Below are 17,152 nucleotides of genomic sequence, written 5' to 3' on the forward strand. Positions count from 1 at the left end.
TTCAATTGGAACTTTGCAACTTACGTATGAAATTATCAGTTACAAGGGGTACCAAACTAATTGATTTATCTGCGTGTGCTTGGAAATATTTTAAAAAGAAAGCAACAAAGAAACAACCCACAGATTATGACTAGAGGGGATTTTGTACTGCTGATAATAATTCAAATAAGAATGAATTTCTGACAAGCACACCTTGACATCTACTGAAGCCAAAGGAAACAACGATCAAGGCATTTCACCGGGATTGCAGTGACTCTTCATTCTTTATCCTTTACTCATTAACCCGAATCACTCCACAGCACCTGCCCAAGTTTCACATCATCGTGAATGAGAAAAAAAAAGGTACTATCTGAACCAAAAATATAGGACAAGACACGACCAACATGCCACAATCGAAGCAAGGAAGTGGTATGAGCGTGTGTATACATACATATATATATATATATATATATATATATATATATATATATATATATATATATATATATATATATATATATTATGTATATGTATGTATATGTATATATGAAGGTTTTCACAAGCAATCCCCAACAGGGTAGTTTGACTTTACATTGTAAAAATAGAATGTGGACATACATTTCTATGTGTGTACATAGTTCAGGTCACAACAGTGACCCGTCAAAACAAGTAAGTGTAGAACAAAGACGGGTTTGATTCCTATTTCGGCACCCCAAAATCCACAATAATCTTGTCAACATCAACACTCTAACAAATGAGAAACAAACCACGCCAATGAAATCATAGAAGCGAAATCTAAGAGCACGAAGAATTCTTCATCCACGACACACCAATCATTTCCACAGTGGCACCATCAATTACTAGAAGATACGAAAACATTATACTCGTTTAAACGTCTCTGAAACTGAGCCAACTGTGTCTGCAATTGAAAGATTCCTGTAGCCTTTTGTGATAAAAGGGTATTCAATCTGGAAATATAATCATCCAATTGATTTCCTGGTTGGTCCGCTTCAGCAAGTAAATTCATCTCCTGCATAAATTCACAAATATTACAAAAATAACCAAGTTCAGCATATCATTAAAGATGTGAGATTTGTACAAACCTCTCTAACAATGTCTATGGTTTCCTCCACCTGTCTACGATGAGCTGTTACTAGATCTTCCTCTTCCTATTTACCAAACAAGATAGGTACCATTCAGTACTTTAATGGTCTAAAACAAGTTAGCCAGGGTGGCGAAAGAATATACCTTCAGGAGGGCATTTAAATTATCATCCGGATCAGAATGATTAGTCTGAAAATGTGATGCATCAACATTAACACGAGATTCTATCTTCTTCTTCTCCTCAAAACCTGATAAGTGGTTGTTATCCACCCTCTTAATCGTTTTTCTTGTTCTGTCTTGTTCATATATGGGTCCTATGTAATCATATTCATTTGCGGTTCTGTCATTTTGACTACCTCTTGGACCGTTTGGTGGATCAGAATACACAGATGGCGCCAAATTTCCCCCCATTCTACCACTTGGGACACGGTCCACATTATTTGGAGGAGAGGGTTCTCTTTCTGGATGTTTGGGCCAACCAAATCGATTCCTGTCACTGGAAACATGCGTTATTTCATCCTCCAAGGTATCATCGTGAGCTAAAATTGAAGACCCAGGCAACACAGTGGACTCTCTCAAGTTTGAGGAAGAAAGAGGATCCCTTCTAGAGTTGTTCCCTTTTGACAGGCTCTTCACTCTAAAATGTAATTGCCAATTAGAATATTTAATAATATCAGATCAATCATTCTCTATGAGAAAATTTTAAACTACATACCTGTCAGCATATCTTAACGTGTTAAGAGTATGCTCGCACGAACCTGAGCTAGGTGAAATGCATGATATCATTACAGTGCGCGAATTACCAACAAAAGAATCTCGCAGAACTTCCGTCAATTTACTTCCTCTGAAAGGGATATGCCCTTGGTCATTGTCCAAAGCTCTAATGCATTCCTTCAGAGCAAGTAAGCTTTTATTTATTTCTGCCCCTTCAATCCTGGAATAAAAGATAAAAAATAGAAAAACTAGTTAGTTAAACCAAATAGATAATCTGACGTAATTGCTTCTGGACATAGACACATTAACTGTTGTTTGGTAAGTCTTCTAGTCACTTAAATGAAGTACCAGCATTCAGCTAACAAAATATGATTTTTTTTTCTACCAGCATTCAGCTAACAAACTATGATTGAAGATAAAAAATAAATCCCACCTAGTCTGCTTGTCATTATCTGTAGTATCTGCACCTCGTTCACTTCCAGCCAGATCTATAAAAGAAAGTTTGCCCACAAGTCGAGCAGGCTTTGATTCAGTCCCGTCAACTGATCTCTTAATGCAAAGCTGAAGTATAGCATGTGATCTAGAGGATTCCTCATTTGCTCCAGTTGTGCCAGTACTTCTTGAGGCATTTCCTTTCTCAATAAATTCGTTGATTGTCTCTACTTTAGATACTCTATATTCTTGCAAGCCAACAATGCAAACCTGTTGTTTCCCATCCTCCCTCATGAAAAGTTTTCTGCAAAATCATAAGCTAATCAAGCAAATAACCCCAAATTAGATATTTATTCCACTTCACATGATGATGACTTACTTTCGATCATTGAGGAGATCAAAAAGTTTTCCCCCATATATTTCGAAGAAACTAACAAACAATTGGAAACCTTGATTCCAGTAGGTGTTGTGCATTAATCTTAAAATATCTTGTGAAGCTTTGAGAGGCAAAGGTTGCATAGTATATGTCTTCCCACTGCCTATATAATAAAGTAATTTCATATCAGCTAAAATGTTCAGGTATAGGAGAAAATCAAGACAAATGAAAGGCTTGCGTTTACCAAACTGCTTTATGCATAATCTGATAAGCTAAACTTATTCATAATATATAGCAGAACACCAACACCTATTCAAATTCATCTCCAGAAACAAGAGATCCGGAGCATATTCTAGTTCAACAAAGATATGGGCAGCAGTTAAGAAAAAATTAAGGATATAGGTGGGGTACAACTAAGAAATAGGTATATGGAGTTTATAGAATTCAGAAACAACATACCTATGAATATTGAATACAAAATAAAAAATGTGGTTTGTAACATCGTCGAGATAATATTACGCTATTCAACTCAGATTTGTTTAATTCATATCACATACAAGTGAAGTATCCAAGATTTACTACTGAAGGAAGTGCATCCCTTCCCTAAAAATACTGAATAGTAACTGTTCAGTTAAATTTAAAAATGTAGAGAGGTCTCCATAATTTTATAATTAGATTGTTAGTGCACAATGACACATTCCTCTATTAGAAATAAACAAAACCTTACCAGTTTGACCATATGCAAAGCAAGTTGCTTTTGTTCGTTGGAAAATGAGCGGAACAATTGGCTCCACAGTCTCGGCATATACCTATAGCAAAAGAAAACAGTAAAGAATATAGTGAAACCATTGAATAATCAGTCAACATGGTCACAAGAGTCACAACAAGTCAAATACTCACTTCATCATTTGAAACATCTTCGTTCAGCACAGCATCAAAGACAAATTCATGTTTCTCAACATATTCTGTTAAGTCCACCTACAGAAACAGGTGAAGTGGAGACACAGAAAAAGGCACAATACCCAAACATCCAAGTTAATTATGAGTGAGTATTTCGATTGAAAATTGTAATATATATCAATCTATCAACACCAATTACAAAATTATTGATCTGAGTAATTGTCTTTTTGACAGTAATTGTAAGGTCCAATGCTATTTGAATTGTTTAGACACATACCATAATTTTTGAAATTATTGATATTGAAATTTAAAGCATTGATGTGAAAGGTTGTCCCATCTACGTCAATCTAATTTTATTTTTTAACACATTTTTCCCATAACTCTACTTTGGATTTGGATGCAACAAAAAAATGAGCAAAATATTCATAACAATTTGGCAGGATCGTTGGCAATATATTTTGAAGAAGTTTGTACTTATCAAATTCTATTAGGCATGCCTAACATTGAAATGCAATTTATGTTCTAAAAAGTCTTCAATAGAATGTAAAATGAATGAGGCATTACACATTTAGAATTTTGATGTCGAAGTATCAGACATAAAAGCATCAGAGTACTATATCACGATGTTCAGTAGTTTGGTTGACTCCTGAATTGCTTGTGAAAAGTACTTTCTATGTAATATATCGCATGCCAACTGCTGCAAAGGCAGCGCAGAGTTCTTTGTATTGAACTTGATAATATGTTTCAGAACAGATTCAATCTAGAGTTTACAACATGAAATATGACAACCTTGAGTTTTCTTTCATGCACTGTGAGAAAATTTGAATCTATAGAAATAATGTCTTCCTCCCTCTTTGCTATTTCCTTCTTATTAAGGGGTCTCTTCCGGACCTGCAACAGACCTCGGCACTTTCAGCCAAAATGCAATTGTTGAATGAACTAAAACCCTTAACTCATCGACAAGAGAAAAAGGTCATATTCAGCACTAAACGGAAACACGGGGCGAGAAGCATACCGCTACTTTAATCTTGGCAACATTGTTTGCTCTTTCTTTTTCTGTTGGGACACTTTTCAGGAAATTGTTCTCAGGCAATCCCCGAGACCTCTGTCCATGTTTGTTACCAGGGAGGATTGACTCATAGTCATCAAAACTCTGTCCCCGAACAGTGTGATTAGTCAAGTATTCATTGTGATCACCATACGTCTATTAAGAATAAAATAAATTTCCAGTCACTTGCATGTTCACACAAGTCGTGATGCAAAATGAAATAATTAAGCAACAAATAAACACTGACATCATGATGTTCGCTCAAGCACCTCAGCTCATTTCAAACCGAATGAAGCTAAAACATATTAGCCTTTCTACTTAGTCTTCACAACTTTTCAGCTAAGAAGTCTATTTGATTACAAGCTTGTTTGGAATAACTCATCGATAGAGACTTTTAAAAGAGAGAAAAAAAAAAGATTCGTCTTATGCACAAGTTAGTTTTTTATAAAAGGACCTATACCATAAAACTTCTACATGTTAGCTTGTGTAAGAGCTCATTTTAGCTTTATTTTCCTCTAGAAATACTTGTGAGAAGTTTCTCAAAACATAAATATACCTATAAGCTCTTTCAGCACACGAAATAAGCCAATCAAAACACAAACACTAAACCTCAGGTAAAAGCTCGGTATCTAAGGAATGCAGATCAAGCAAGCCACTGCTCAAAACACGATCATCGTCAATTTTCCTCAAGCTCGAAGATCGAGTCCCGAACTCCTGCACAAAACGATTTGTTCCGAACACACACCGAGGAATTAGCTCTGGCAGCAATTAATTTTCTTAAAAGGAATCATATGATCGAGAAACAGAAAACCTCACCTGCGCGAAAGTCGAAGACTGTAACCAGTTTCTGTGAGCGTCGAGGATGAAGTTGTCGGAGCTCTGACGGTGGTGGTGCGCGGCGGAATTGGATCGCGGCATCGCTCTCCCAATCACACTCATTCACTCTAAACTTCGCAATCGATATCTCGCTCTAGCACGAGTATGCACACACAAGAAATAGAACCAGAGACTCGTTAATCTATAAACGAAGATAAACGAGTTCAACGCTTGATACCATTGCTCTCTCTTTCTTTTCCCTTTGGAAACAATTATCGGGAAACAAACAGTACTGAGAGGAGAGAAAGTGAAAGGAGAGTTTGAAACTTCGAAAGGAGAAGCGCTCTTTCTGTGTAGTGAAACAGAGTTGAAGCGCGTGTCATCACCCCGCAACAGTAAGAGGAGGAGGAGCGCGTGCGAGGGTCCAATTAATGTTTCCGAAAAAAAGAAGTGTACCAGTGTTCCGCGGTTTTGCAATTCCTGGTTAGCCCCACCTGAAATTTTGAATATCTGGCCACGCGCTTTAGGAGGGCGATTTGGACACGCGCGAGTGTGAATACTGAAGCGGTCAAAGTCAGAGAGGTGGCATAGAGCGTGGAGTTAATTGGCTTCACGTTGTCGAGACTATGGCCCCACTGTTTGTGTACAGCTACCTCATAATATCCTTGCGGGTTGCACCTCCAGATCTTTGTCCTTTACCTCGTAATTTTTTAGCTATTTTCTTTCTGAATTTAATTTTTTAATTTTGTAATCTACAAGTTAAAAATGTTTTAAGATTATATAATCTGAGAATTATTATTTTTTAATTAATAAAATTAAATTATACAATTTGAAAGTTAAAAAATATTTCTAAGCTATGTAATTCAAAATGTCAAATAATTTTTTAATGGTACAATTTAAAGTAGATTTTGTCTTCTTAATTGAATAATCTGAAAAATATTTATTTTTTAGGGAAAAATAACTATTAAATTGTGTAATATATAAATTATTTTCGACTTTTAAATTCTACATTCTAAAAACTTTTGAATTGTTAGATTGTATTATTAAAAAAGAGTAAAATGAAAAAAAAACTATAGAGGTGAAAGAAAAAAAAGTTAGTGAACAGGAAGAAGAGTGTGTCTACCTGCACCTTTTTTTTCTCCCTGCAACCCATAAAAGTGATATTGTCCAAATTATCCCTCAAAAATTATAATAAAAACCTTCATACTTTTTTATTTTTTAATATTTTTTGGATTCGATGTTTCTAAATATATTTTCAAATCCATAAATACTTTTTGAATATAAAAAAAAAAAACGAAATGGATGTTCTGGTATTTTAAAAATTATGGCGGTGCATGAAGAAAAAAGGAGAAGAGGAAGTATTAGGGGTCACTTTACTATTAACTCCCGTTATTGGTATTTTGCTAATTGGACATGTGCGAATACATTTGGGTCCAACTCTCTGCCCAATAAAGGTTAAGGAGCTTTTTCTTGCTTCACCCCCTAATTTCTGGGAGCACTCCTATAAATTTTAAATGACCATTTGTAAAAGTGACTTCAAAATTATATTTTAGAAAATTTTCCAAACAAAGGTTTCTTTAATTTCTATAATATGATTCCCATAACGAAATCTCTAAAATAAGATTTTTGGAATGAAACTCTGAAATGCACGTTATACATTCTGAGAAACAAGTTTTTTTATAACAGAATTTCCAAAACAATTTTTTCATAAGTTATATATATTTTGTGAAATTATTTGTTTACAATAAATTTGTTAGAACACATAAAATTCGCTTCAAAAAACAACTTTCAAGAATATTTTTTTTGCAAAGTATTCTCTCTTGTTTTTTTTTTCTTTGTAATGGTTTTTCCTTTGTATAGTGAAAGTGGTGTGGTACAGTGAAAAAATTATATTTTAATCTTTTTTGTAACATTATGGGAATGCAATTAGAAATAGAGTGCACCAAGAAAAATCCAAGTTAAAGTTGCACCTGTTTTATTCGAGAAAGAGTACTCCAAAATGTAAATGATACCTATATATTACTTTTTGTTCTCATTTTCGCTTTTTAGTAAAAAAATGACAAATTTTAATTATTAAACAAGAAAAAAGTACAAATAATGTCTTTTGAATTTTAATTCCAGATTTGCATTCCAATACAGGAGTTCAATTACCTGCTACAAAAATAATAACTTTTTTTTATTTTAAGAAAATAAATTGTATAGTTTTAATATATATATATATATATATATATATATATATTATTTTATTGCGTAGCAATTAAAAACATTTATCAACTTATTATATTTTAATAGTATTGGTTACGCTATAAAATTTTTACGTTGATCAAATTGCAGAACCTGGTTGAGGGAATGTTTTCTGAATGGATATGCATCGTTAAAAGTCTAAACTAAGTCTAAGTTTTATATTAAAACTAATAAAATAAAATATTATCTAAAATTAAAAATTCATAAATTAATATTTAGATTGAGAGTAATATTAATGCTTTATGTTGTTAGATTCAGGTTTTATTAATGTTGTATCTCCTAGTACCTAATATTCACTTCATTAAAGTCATTTTCTAATTCACATATTGATTTATTATAAGTAGTAAATATTTTTTTTTCAATAAAACACACTTATTAATGGTGGTTTTTTTATTAGAAATAGATCTCTATATTTTGTAGTCTACTTTATTTTAATGAAAAAAGTTTTGTTAACTTAGATTAGTTTAACAATATTTGCGGTGTTAGGAAATTTTCAGCGTTGATAAATTACCAAATGTTCATTTTCATGCCATTACATATCTTGTGTTATATTCTTGCTTTTAAATGTATATTACTTTATGAACTCTTTCCTTTAATTTGTTTATCTTAACTTAATAATTTGTGTCTCTGCTTCTGGCGACTTGGGAGTTTAATTGTTGTAATTTGTTGCTTCATATATAAATTTTAACGTGCCAACAAGGTGAATTGGAGTTTGTGATTTATTTACAAAAGATTGTTATTTTCGATTATTTATATTTTTCACATGAAACATGTATAAAGTTTTTAAATACGCTTAAGTTGCATTGTTACATTATAAATTTCGTGTTAATTAGAGATAAAATTAATTCATAATATATAAGTTAGTGTAAATTTCATTTTATAACAACAGTAACGAAACCAAAACCCTAAATCACCGAATATAATTATAAATTTTTGAGTTACAATCCAACAACATTTAAAAAAATAAATAAATAAAGAATAAGGAGGGACAAAATAGAAAAGGAAACAAATATATGAGATCGAGGAGACAAAATATTTTTTTTTAATAATAATTTTAACAAAACAAATGGTGGGCTTATCCACCTTCAGGTCGCTGCCTTATGAGTTGATTACGTAAGATTGAGGTAGAAAATGAATTTCTTAACATGCTATTAGAGTTGTAAGATAAAACATTTCTTAATGAAATTTGTTGTTTATTGAAATATTGTTTTGTCCGCTATCGAACCATCTATCGATATCATTACAAGAAAACTTTAAATAACAATCAATTTTGGAGACAAACAAATATTTGATCATTATAGTAATTAATTTAGATAAATTATAAATTAAAAATTATTAATCACTAAAAAAATCATTATTTTATTTTGTAAATTAAAAATTATTGGTCTTTAAAATTGCTTGTTATTTAATATTTTTTTTGCAATGTACCTACATATAATATAATATAATATAATCTACATATAATATAATATAATTAATATATATATATATATAGAGTAAGAAAAGTGAATTAGGAGATTTACATTAACTAAAAATAAAATTAATTTATAATATATAAATAGATACGAATTTTATCTTATAAACAAATTTTATAAAATTTAACTATATTTAAAGTTCAAGTTATGCATTAAATAAAAAGTATATTTTTTCTTTTTTAAGTTATGAAAGAAACAATGACATCGGTGCATTCTATTAATATTTGGATGGTAATATAGTATAGATGGCTTGTTCAAATATTACAAAATTTTATGAAACTGAGTTAATGATAAATATATTATGTATTAAATATATTTTATGAAAGAAATAGTAACATTGGTCCATTCTATTAACATTTGAATGGTAATGCATTGCATGTGGCCTCTTCTGTTCAGATGTTTACTTTTTAATTTATTTATTTTTTACCTTTACCACCACCACTCCCTGCTTTTTTTTTTTTTTTTTAAATCACTTATTAGTGTATCTTACTTTCTGAAGTTGATCGCATGTGGCCCACGTACAAGTTCAACTAAACTGAAAAAGAAACAAATAAATCCACACATCGGTTAATTAAAAATGGATAAAACAATTTTATTTTTTAAAGTTCAAAGAGAAGTTTATAACTTCTTTATTTCTGTGTACAGTGGTTGAAAATATTTTATTACAGTTTGGAAATGAGAGGTGTATACTACACAACTTTTATAAAGTATGATTTCAGTGAATTATGTGATTCTTTTGCTAGTTATTGCTAAAAAATTATTTATTTAATTCCTTTTGTTCATTTTTCTATTATTAATTCATCTTATTCATATATTTAGTAACTTATGTGTACTACGGTAATTAAATAACCTTTACAGGGATTTTTATTTAAATGATTATTATTTACTATTGAATAGCTAATAAAGAAATGAATACTTGATTTAAATGCTTATTAAAAGATACTTATCTATTATTGAATACTTGTTATCTCTTGGGATTTTTCTATTATTTTTTGTGTCTTGTTAATTTACTCAAGAAGTTATTATTTTCTTAATTAAACATGAATGCTTATTTGCAAAACGAATTAAAAAACATTAGTAGGTTAATTAATGAATCAATTGAACTTACCCAATTTATAATTCACAAGTATAATAGAATAAAACTCAGTTGATTTCTTTAAGACCACGTCCTTGTACAATACATCTTTTGATGTTAAAACCGTCAACGTTATAACGGTGGTTAGAACCTACCACATCCACTTAAACACTGAATGAACCTCTATTGCGTTTGGTCCAACCGAATAAGAAACCCCGTTTTTAGCCGTTAATGCGATCCAGCTCAGCGTAAAGATTCTCACATTCACATCACTTTACATCCTCTCCGTTCGTCACGTTTCAACACTCACAAGTCAACAAATCAACGGTCAACATCATTATCACGCTTCACCATTTTTTTTGTTATCCGCTGTGGCAACTTTAACATCATCCGTTTACACAAGAGTTTGATGGGAAATCATTGTTATCATGACCTTTAAAATAGCTAATAAATTTATTTATAATATATTATTATATGCAAGTTTTTTTCCTTTTCACGTTTTCTCCTATGGTTGGAGACTAATAATTCCAAACAATTTCCTAATAAAGGTGTACAAAATGTACGAATTAATTAGAAACAAATATTTTTATTAAAACAATGGATTGAAGTTTGGTAATTAATTAGCAAAAAAGTTGGCTAAAAAGCAATTAATTAACTTTCTGAAAAAATACTTCCCGCTGATCGATTTTTTTCATCCGAAGAAAATATTTTTATATCAATTTTTTTCTTCAAATAAAAACACAAATTCTCCTCCAAAAACAAATAAATTGTTAAATAAAGTTTATTTACAGCGTTATTAACCAAAAAATAAGAATTTTTTAAAAAAATTATCAGTTCTTTTATAATTGATGTAACATCAAGAAAATCACAAATAAATATCAATGAATCAAAAAATAATTTAACATTACTTGTAAAATATTTTTATTAAAAATATCGTGAAAAAAATACAAAAAAATGCTGCAACAATTATAAAAAATATATAAGAATCTCTCCATCTCGTGAATTTTCTTAATTAGTAAAAAAATATTGGGACATCAATAAAAAGAGTGAGTTTTTAATGTTTGTTAAAAACTAATACCAAAAGTAAAGGTCATTATCGTACTTAACAAGCCTTAAAATTCGCCTTTTTGTCCATCTTCTCTTGCACTTTTTCTTCTTCCTTCCCACTTCTTCAACCTCTTTCAACTACAGCTCTGTGCTATTGCTCTCCGGCGGCGAAAACGCGAACGCGGTTTCGTCAGTGCCGAATCTCGCATTCCGAGTTACGGAGTTGAATCGCTCGTTGAGTCCAGTCACCGAGTCCGATCTTTAAGCATGTTGGACGGCCTGCTCGGTCGAGGATTCTCCCCGAAATGGTTCGACGCTGCGATTTTCTCTCTCTACTTACTTGTTGTTAGTTATTAACTGATTCGGCTTGAGAATGTGTTTGTGATACTCGTGTTTTTGTTTCGTGTTGTTTTATTCGTTTGGTTCAGCAAATCCTTGATCAAATTGACGAAGAATCGGATCGATGTGATAAGGCGGAAGAGGAAGGCGACGGAGAAGTTTCTGACGAAGGACATCGCTGATCTGCTGGCGAATGGTTTGGATGTCAATGCTTATGGAAGGGTAATTACTTTTTTTATTTGGTTCGTTGCATCGTAACACTGGAATCGATATATCACTCACTGTACTGTTGCTGAATCTCTGTGTCTAAACGGATTGCGGATTCTATGAACAGTATAAAAGGTTAGGGGTGGATCCAGAAAACAAATAGCAAAATTAAAAGAATAAAATCATTTAACACATACTAGCATATTACAGTTAAATTACATGGAATATATGTATTTGTTTATGTAGAGAAATATCACCACTGTCAAATATTTGAGTTTTAATCCATCACTATTTAAGAAGCTTTATTTTGTTTTATTGGAATTACTACAAAATTAGGAATCAATTGTACGATCAATTACTAATTTAATGTGTGATAAATTCAAATTTATGATTGTAGAAAGTTTTTGTATCAACAATGGGATAATGATTGACTAAATTTAGCAAATATTATTTGGTAGGAAAATAATACAAATGATAAAAATACAAGGTACATGATATGCAGATAGCCGCGAGATATATGGAGAAAAATGGTGTATTGAGATAATTAGATAAACTTAAGCAATAATATTTGGGAGGTAAATAAAAATGATAAAAATTATAAGATACATGATATGCTGAAAGCCTCGTTATATATTGAGATAATTAGATAAATGCTTAATCTCAATAATGAAGAATGAAGAATCAAATATAATATATAGGACTTGATAATTAAGTTAGTATTAGTGTATAAAAAAGTTATATACAGACTTCTGAAAAGAAGTTTGTACTTGGAAGGGGGAGGGGAGTTGTTGGAATCTAACCTCCTAAAGTGCTTAGTGGGTTCTGATAATCTTTTGGCAGCACATTGAGACATTGTTAAAATATAACTTGATTGAGATGACTTACGATAACTGTTTTTCAACTGTGTGCTTATTTTTTTATATTTTTAAAGAATGCGAATGATGAAATCCTATCTACTATCTTCTTATTGTTTAATTTAAAGGGATTTCAGGATTTTTAAATGTTTTGCATGTACTCCATGATTATTGTCATTGCAACATAATAATTTTTTTTTTATGTTTTATCCTACTTGTGGGGTGTTTATACAGGCTGAAGGACTCTTTGTTGAGTTGACTTTATCCTCTTGTTATGATTTTGTTGAACAATCTTGTGAATTTGTGTTGAAGCATCTCTCAGTGCTGCAAAAAGTGAGGTATGGATCTATTCTAATGACTTATGTGTTAGATATTGATGTGACTTTTTTTTCCATTTGAACCATGCGAGTAGGTCACAAAGACAACATGCTAGGCTTGATGTGTCTGTTATATTGATTTCTATTTGATGATTATTTGAAAGAAATAATAAGTCAAGACCATGTATTTCTTAAATTGTGATCTTTACCTTATTTTCTCAATGTGATCCCATGAGAATTGAGTGTCTAACAACATTTTCTTTTTTTAGTTTGATGTCCCGTGGTTTCTCATTCAATGTCACTATTTATTACTCCCAGAAAACATTAAAATAAATCTTAGGATCATTTCAACGTGTTTGATGATACAGAAGATTTCTTACAAAATAAGTGTTTTCCTTTTTTGTTCACTTCACTCTACAAATAACCTTTTTATGGATCATATACTTAAAATTTCAACACTAAAGGTTATGTGATTAAATTTAGGTATTTAAGCTTAGTATATAATATCCAGTAGATGTGGCCAAGAAATATTCATTTCAGGGGTAACACAAATTTTATTTTAGGTTATTGGCCAAAATATATTTTCTCTGTAATCTTTTAATAAAAGTGTGGGAATGCTAGGAATTTTATTCTCAAATGGTTTCTATTCCTGTTGTTAAACTTTTTTTTTTTTACATTGTTATGCTTGTTTGGACACCTGTAGTGTCTAAATATTCTTATGTTCATGCAACCATTTCATACATTTCCTAATGTCTTTTGCAGTGGATGCCCGGAGGAGCTCAGGGAGGCCATATCATCTCTGATGTTTGCTGCAGCAAGATTTTCTGATCTACCAGAGTTACGGGAACTTAGACAAATATTTCAGGATAGATATGAAAGTTCCTTAGAATGTTACGTCAATCAAGAGGTCGCTGCTCTTCACACTTTTTTTGTTTCTTGAGAATGTTACATATTTATGACTTACTCTTGAACTGATGCATTAAATTGCCAATTATCAGTTTGCTACAAATTTGAATTTGAAGTCTGCTACGTTGGAGAAGAAGGTTCAATTGATGCAGGATATTGCTTCAGAGTTCTCAATAAAATGGGATTCCAAAGCTTTTGAACAGAGGATGTCAAAGTCCTCTGTTTCTGTACAGGTGCTGTCCTCATCCATTGTTCTCAAATGGATTGATTTTGCCATTGTCTTGTAAAATTACTTTCCACCACGTATTTATTTTTCCAGTTGGAAGTCATTTTGAGAATATGTGAAATTTTATTGTAGTTACGTTCCACTAATTTATTTATATATGTGCTAATGCAGGACCACAGTAAATTTAAGTCTAGCCACAGCATACCGTTACAAAGTAACGATGCTACCCTGAAAGGAGTCAAGTTTGAAAGAAGTCATGACCATCCTCATGACAGGCACAAATTTCAGAATGGAAAGGAAGCTCTCTCAAAAGGAGATGAAGAATATATTCGTTCTAAATCCAAACTCCCGAATTCTGAAAATGGATTCAAGCCACTAAGCAGTTATGATGAAGTCAATTTGAAAAGGGATAGCCATGGCCATCCATTACCTGGAAGAGAAGAGCTTACTTCTAAGACGAGTGATAGAGGAGGGTATTGGAAGGAGGGTAGTATGCCAAAACCAATTGGAGGTTCTTCCAAGGATACAAAAGAGAAACAAATTGAAGGTGGTTCCAATCTGCATGATAGTTGGGGGAATGCCAGGCAAGTAAAAGAAAGGCAGGACACTACCACTGCTAGGAAATCTCCTGCTCGTGCACGATTTATTTCAAAGAATGGTGGCATACTTGATGTTGATAACTCGGACAGAAAATGTCAAAAGGATGAAACTCCTCAGGTAAAGCCCCCCTCAAATAACGCCATCCCACCTGCTTATACAAGAGAGGAACAATTTGAAGGTGGTTCCAATCAGCATGGTTGGGGGAGTGCTAGACGTGTAAAAGAAAACCAGGACACTGTCACTGCTAGGAAATCTCCTGGTCATGCAGGATCTCGTTCCAAGAACAATACAAATGAGCCATTTGCTGTTAATGATGGTGGCCTACCTGTTGTTGATAACTCCGAGAGAAAAGCTCAAAAAGATGAAACTCCTAGGGTAAAGCCCTTTGCCATCCCACCTCCATATGTAAAACCTAATTCAAAACTGAAGAACCGAACGCATGGAACCAATTCAGTTCCTTCTAATATTGGCAATGATGGCGTTACTGCTTACCCTTTGGTACATGAAAAGCTTGATGCTGCTCCTACAATGCACAGGATCCAATCAGGCTTGGATGATTCTGAACGGGATTTGCAGGCCATTAGACATGCTGCAAGACCGAGTAAACAGGGTCATGAAAATGAACGCCTTGTTCAGGAAGATGTTACAGAAGCCGTTGTTCTAAAACAAAAATCTTCGAGACGGAGGCACTCAAAATCAAGATCGTCCATTTACGATGATGCCAGTAGTGAAGACGCTGAGGTTGTGAGAAAACATAGGAGCAGGAGAAGAGATGAACAAAAACGTGGCCTGCAAATTCTGTTTGATGATGAGCGGCATAAAAATGATGAAGAGGAAAGGATAATAGATAGATTACTGATTCATTACAGCAAAAAGCCATCCATCAATGTGCCTGAAAAAGCTAGAAGAAAGTCTCGAAGTCGCCATGCTCATCAAATAGATAAGGATGGAACCAAGGATGGACCTGATGAGACACCAGAGATGGTTACTCGTGCACCAAGATCAGTTTCACTTCCCCGTGATCAAACAGAAGCTGTAGAAGTTAAAAAGGTATTTGCTCGTGCAGCTTCGTTTCAGCCTGAGAGATCGAACGAAGCTCGCCATGTACATCCCAACTTACCTGACTGTGATGATTTAGCTGCTAGGATTGCAGCCTTGAGAGGAACATAATCATGATGAATAAGTACTCGCCTACCATGATTGCAGTGATTATGAACATCGTGCATCAATCTCACGTACCATCGGTAATGTTGAAGACTGCACCTACTGTGGTGTTTTGATTTTCAAGTGTTGACTGCGCCAGAGCCATATTATTTTCTGTGTTGCTGATCAGCCATGGTCGTTCCTTTGTTGCTGACAATTTCTGGGTTGTCAAAATTTTTTCTGATGATAGTTATGCACAAAGTTCGTTCGACTTTGTTAACTTATTATGATTGTAAAAGTGTTTGTATCAGAAGGAAATGGTATTCTTATTTTCCTGAGTGGAGTAAAAGTTGAGATGTATGGTTGTGTCAAAGTTTCGCCCCTCATAATATATATTTTCTCTTGTTGAAATAAATCATTTACTTATGCGGGTCCCTTTAATTAAATTCAAAATTATCTATCCACTTCTATTCATTATTTGATTAATATTTGATTAAATCGTTTTTTTTTTATCAAACAGGAAATCACCATAATTTCGTTCTTTAATGTTTTATATTTACAATTTCTTGAAAATTAAATATTAGAATCTTACAATCTCTTTCACAGTTTTTATAACACAATTTTTATTTATCCATTTTTCTATATTTCAAAAATACTATTACACAATGCATACAATATTCATTTAGTTAATTTAATCAAAATTATTTCATTTATTTGTCACGTTGAAATATTAACTAATTATATTTGTTAAGGTTTTACATTCCCATAATATATTATTTATTTCTAAAAATCACCTTCATGTTATAATTTTAAATTAAAAAATATCTACATAGTTACTTCTAAATATCTTGAATTTTTTGAAAAAAAAAACTTCAAATTTTTACTCCTTAGCTTAATTAATTTTCAAAATTATTATTTTTAAATTATTTCTAAATTAATTTTTCTTACTAAATTAACTTTTATAAATTTCTATTACTTACCTTTTTTTATTCTAGAATAGTTTTGACTAAATATAATTACAGTTCTCAGATTTATTTTCAAAAAAATGAATATTTATACACTTTCATTAAACAAATTCTCAAATTAATTATTTTCAAACCATTAATATTTTATTTAAAATAAAAAAGACAGAAATGTAAAACCTAGTTTTGAACTTGTTTTTCTAAAAACCAAATTTTAACTGATTTTCTGGCTACCTACACCAAGTCTAAGGTTACAATTGGAATATTTGATCGGAAAAAGAAAAAGGAAACATTATTATCTGTTTAAATATGTAACCTTGTACTATTTGGGGGGAAACGGGAAAAACTTCCAGCAAAATTGTTTTATTAATCTGGATTACAAAAGTTC

The 17,152-nt window shown here is 32.0% G+C and overlaps 2 protein-coding genes across 3 annotated transcripts; one reads left to right on the forward strand and one right to left on the reverse strand.

Annotated features, from left to right (window-relative positions):
• Positions 1-5,751, reverse strand: LOC114181809 (kinesin-like protein KIN-13B). Of its 2 annotated transcripts, XR_003603929.2 has the most exons (13): positions 5,370-5,751; positions 5,163-5,267; positions 4,521-4,709; positions 4,295-4,396; positions 3,506-3,583; positions 3,333-3,414; positions 2,609-2,768; positions 2,231-2,533; positions 1,799-2,017; positions 1,228-1,720; positions 1,083-1,148; positions 598-1,009; positions 1-302 (listed from the first exon to the last, which is right to left on the reverse strand). XR_003603929.2 is itself a non-coding variant. In XM_028068377.2 (12 exons), the coding sequence occupies exons 1-12, from the start codon at positions 5,490-5,492 to the stop codon at positions 833-835; spliced, it is 2,097 nt and encodes a 698-aa protein (XP_027924178.2). In that variant the 5' UTR covers positions 5,493-5,751; the 3' UTR covers positions 533-832. The 2 variants fall into 2 exon arrangements, 1 of the variants encoding a protein (XP_027924178.2); XM_028068377.2 differs by lacking the exon at positions 1-302 and having other exon boundaries at positions 533-1,009.
• A 5,524-nt stretch (positions 5,752-11,275) lies between these two features.
• LOC114181933 (uncharacterized) lies at positions 11,276-16,220 on the forward strand. The gene is made up of 6 exons (XM_028068612.2): positions 11,276-11,518; positions 11,639-11,771; positions 12,845-12,948; positions 13,690-13,834; positions 13,926-14,066; positions 14,231-16,220. The coding sequence occupies exons 1-6, from the start codon at positions 11,478-11,480 to the stop codon at positions 15,827-15,829; spliced, it is 2,163 nt and encodes a 720-aa protein (XP_027924413.2). The 5' UTR covers positions 11,276-11,477; the 3' UTR covers positions 15,830-16,220.
• Positions 16,221-17,152: the final 932 nt, after the last annotated feature.

Source organism: Vigna unguiculata, chromosome 4 (assembly GCF_037176805.1).
Source record: "Vigna unguiculata cultivar grain cowpea cultivar isolate G323 ecotype 2 chromosome 4, ASM3717680v1, whole genome shotgun sequence".
Classification (NCBI taxonomy): Eukaryota; Viridiplantae; Streptophyta; class Magnoliopsida; order Fabales; family Fabaceae; genus Vigna; species Vigna unguiculata.

Excerpts from the sequence above, each read along its gene's own strand:
- LOC114181809 (XM_028068377.2), bottom strand. The coding sequence starts at position 5,492 with ATGAGTGTGATTGGGAGAGCGATGCCGCGATCCAATTCCGCCGCGCAC. Across the intron at positions 1,149-1,227 it reads ATTTAAATGCCCTCCTGAAG|GAAGAGGAAGATCTAGTAAC; the intron begins GTATATTCTTTC and ends TTTGGTAAATAG. Across the intron at positions 1,010-1,082 it reads CCATAGACATTGTTAGAGAG|GAGATGAATTTACTTGCTGA; the intron begins GTTTGTACAAAT and ends GAATTTATGCAG.
- LOC114181933 (XM_028068612.2), top strand. The coding sequence starts at position 11,478 with ATGTTGGACGGCCTGCTCGGTCGAGGATTCTCCCCGAAATG. Across the intron at positions 12,949-13,689 it reads TCAGTGCTGCAAAAAGTGAG|TGGATGCCCGGAGGAGCTCA; the intron begins GTATGGATCTAT and ends TGTCTTTTGCAG. Across the intron at positions 14,067-14,230 it reads AGTCCTCTGTTTCTGTACAG|GACCACAGTAAATTTAAGTC; the intron begins GTGCTGTCCTCA and ends GTGCTAATGCAG.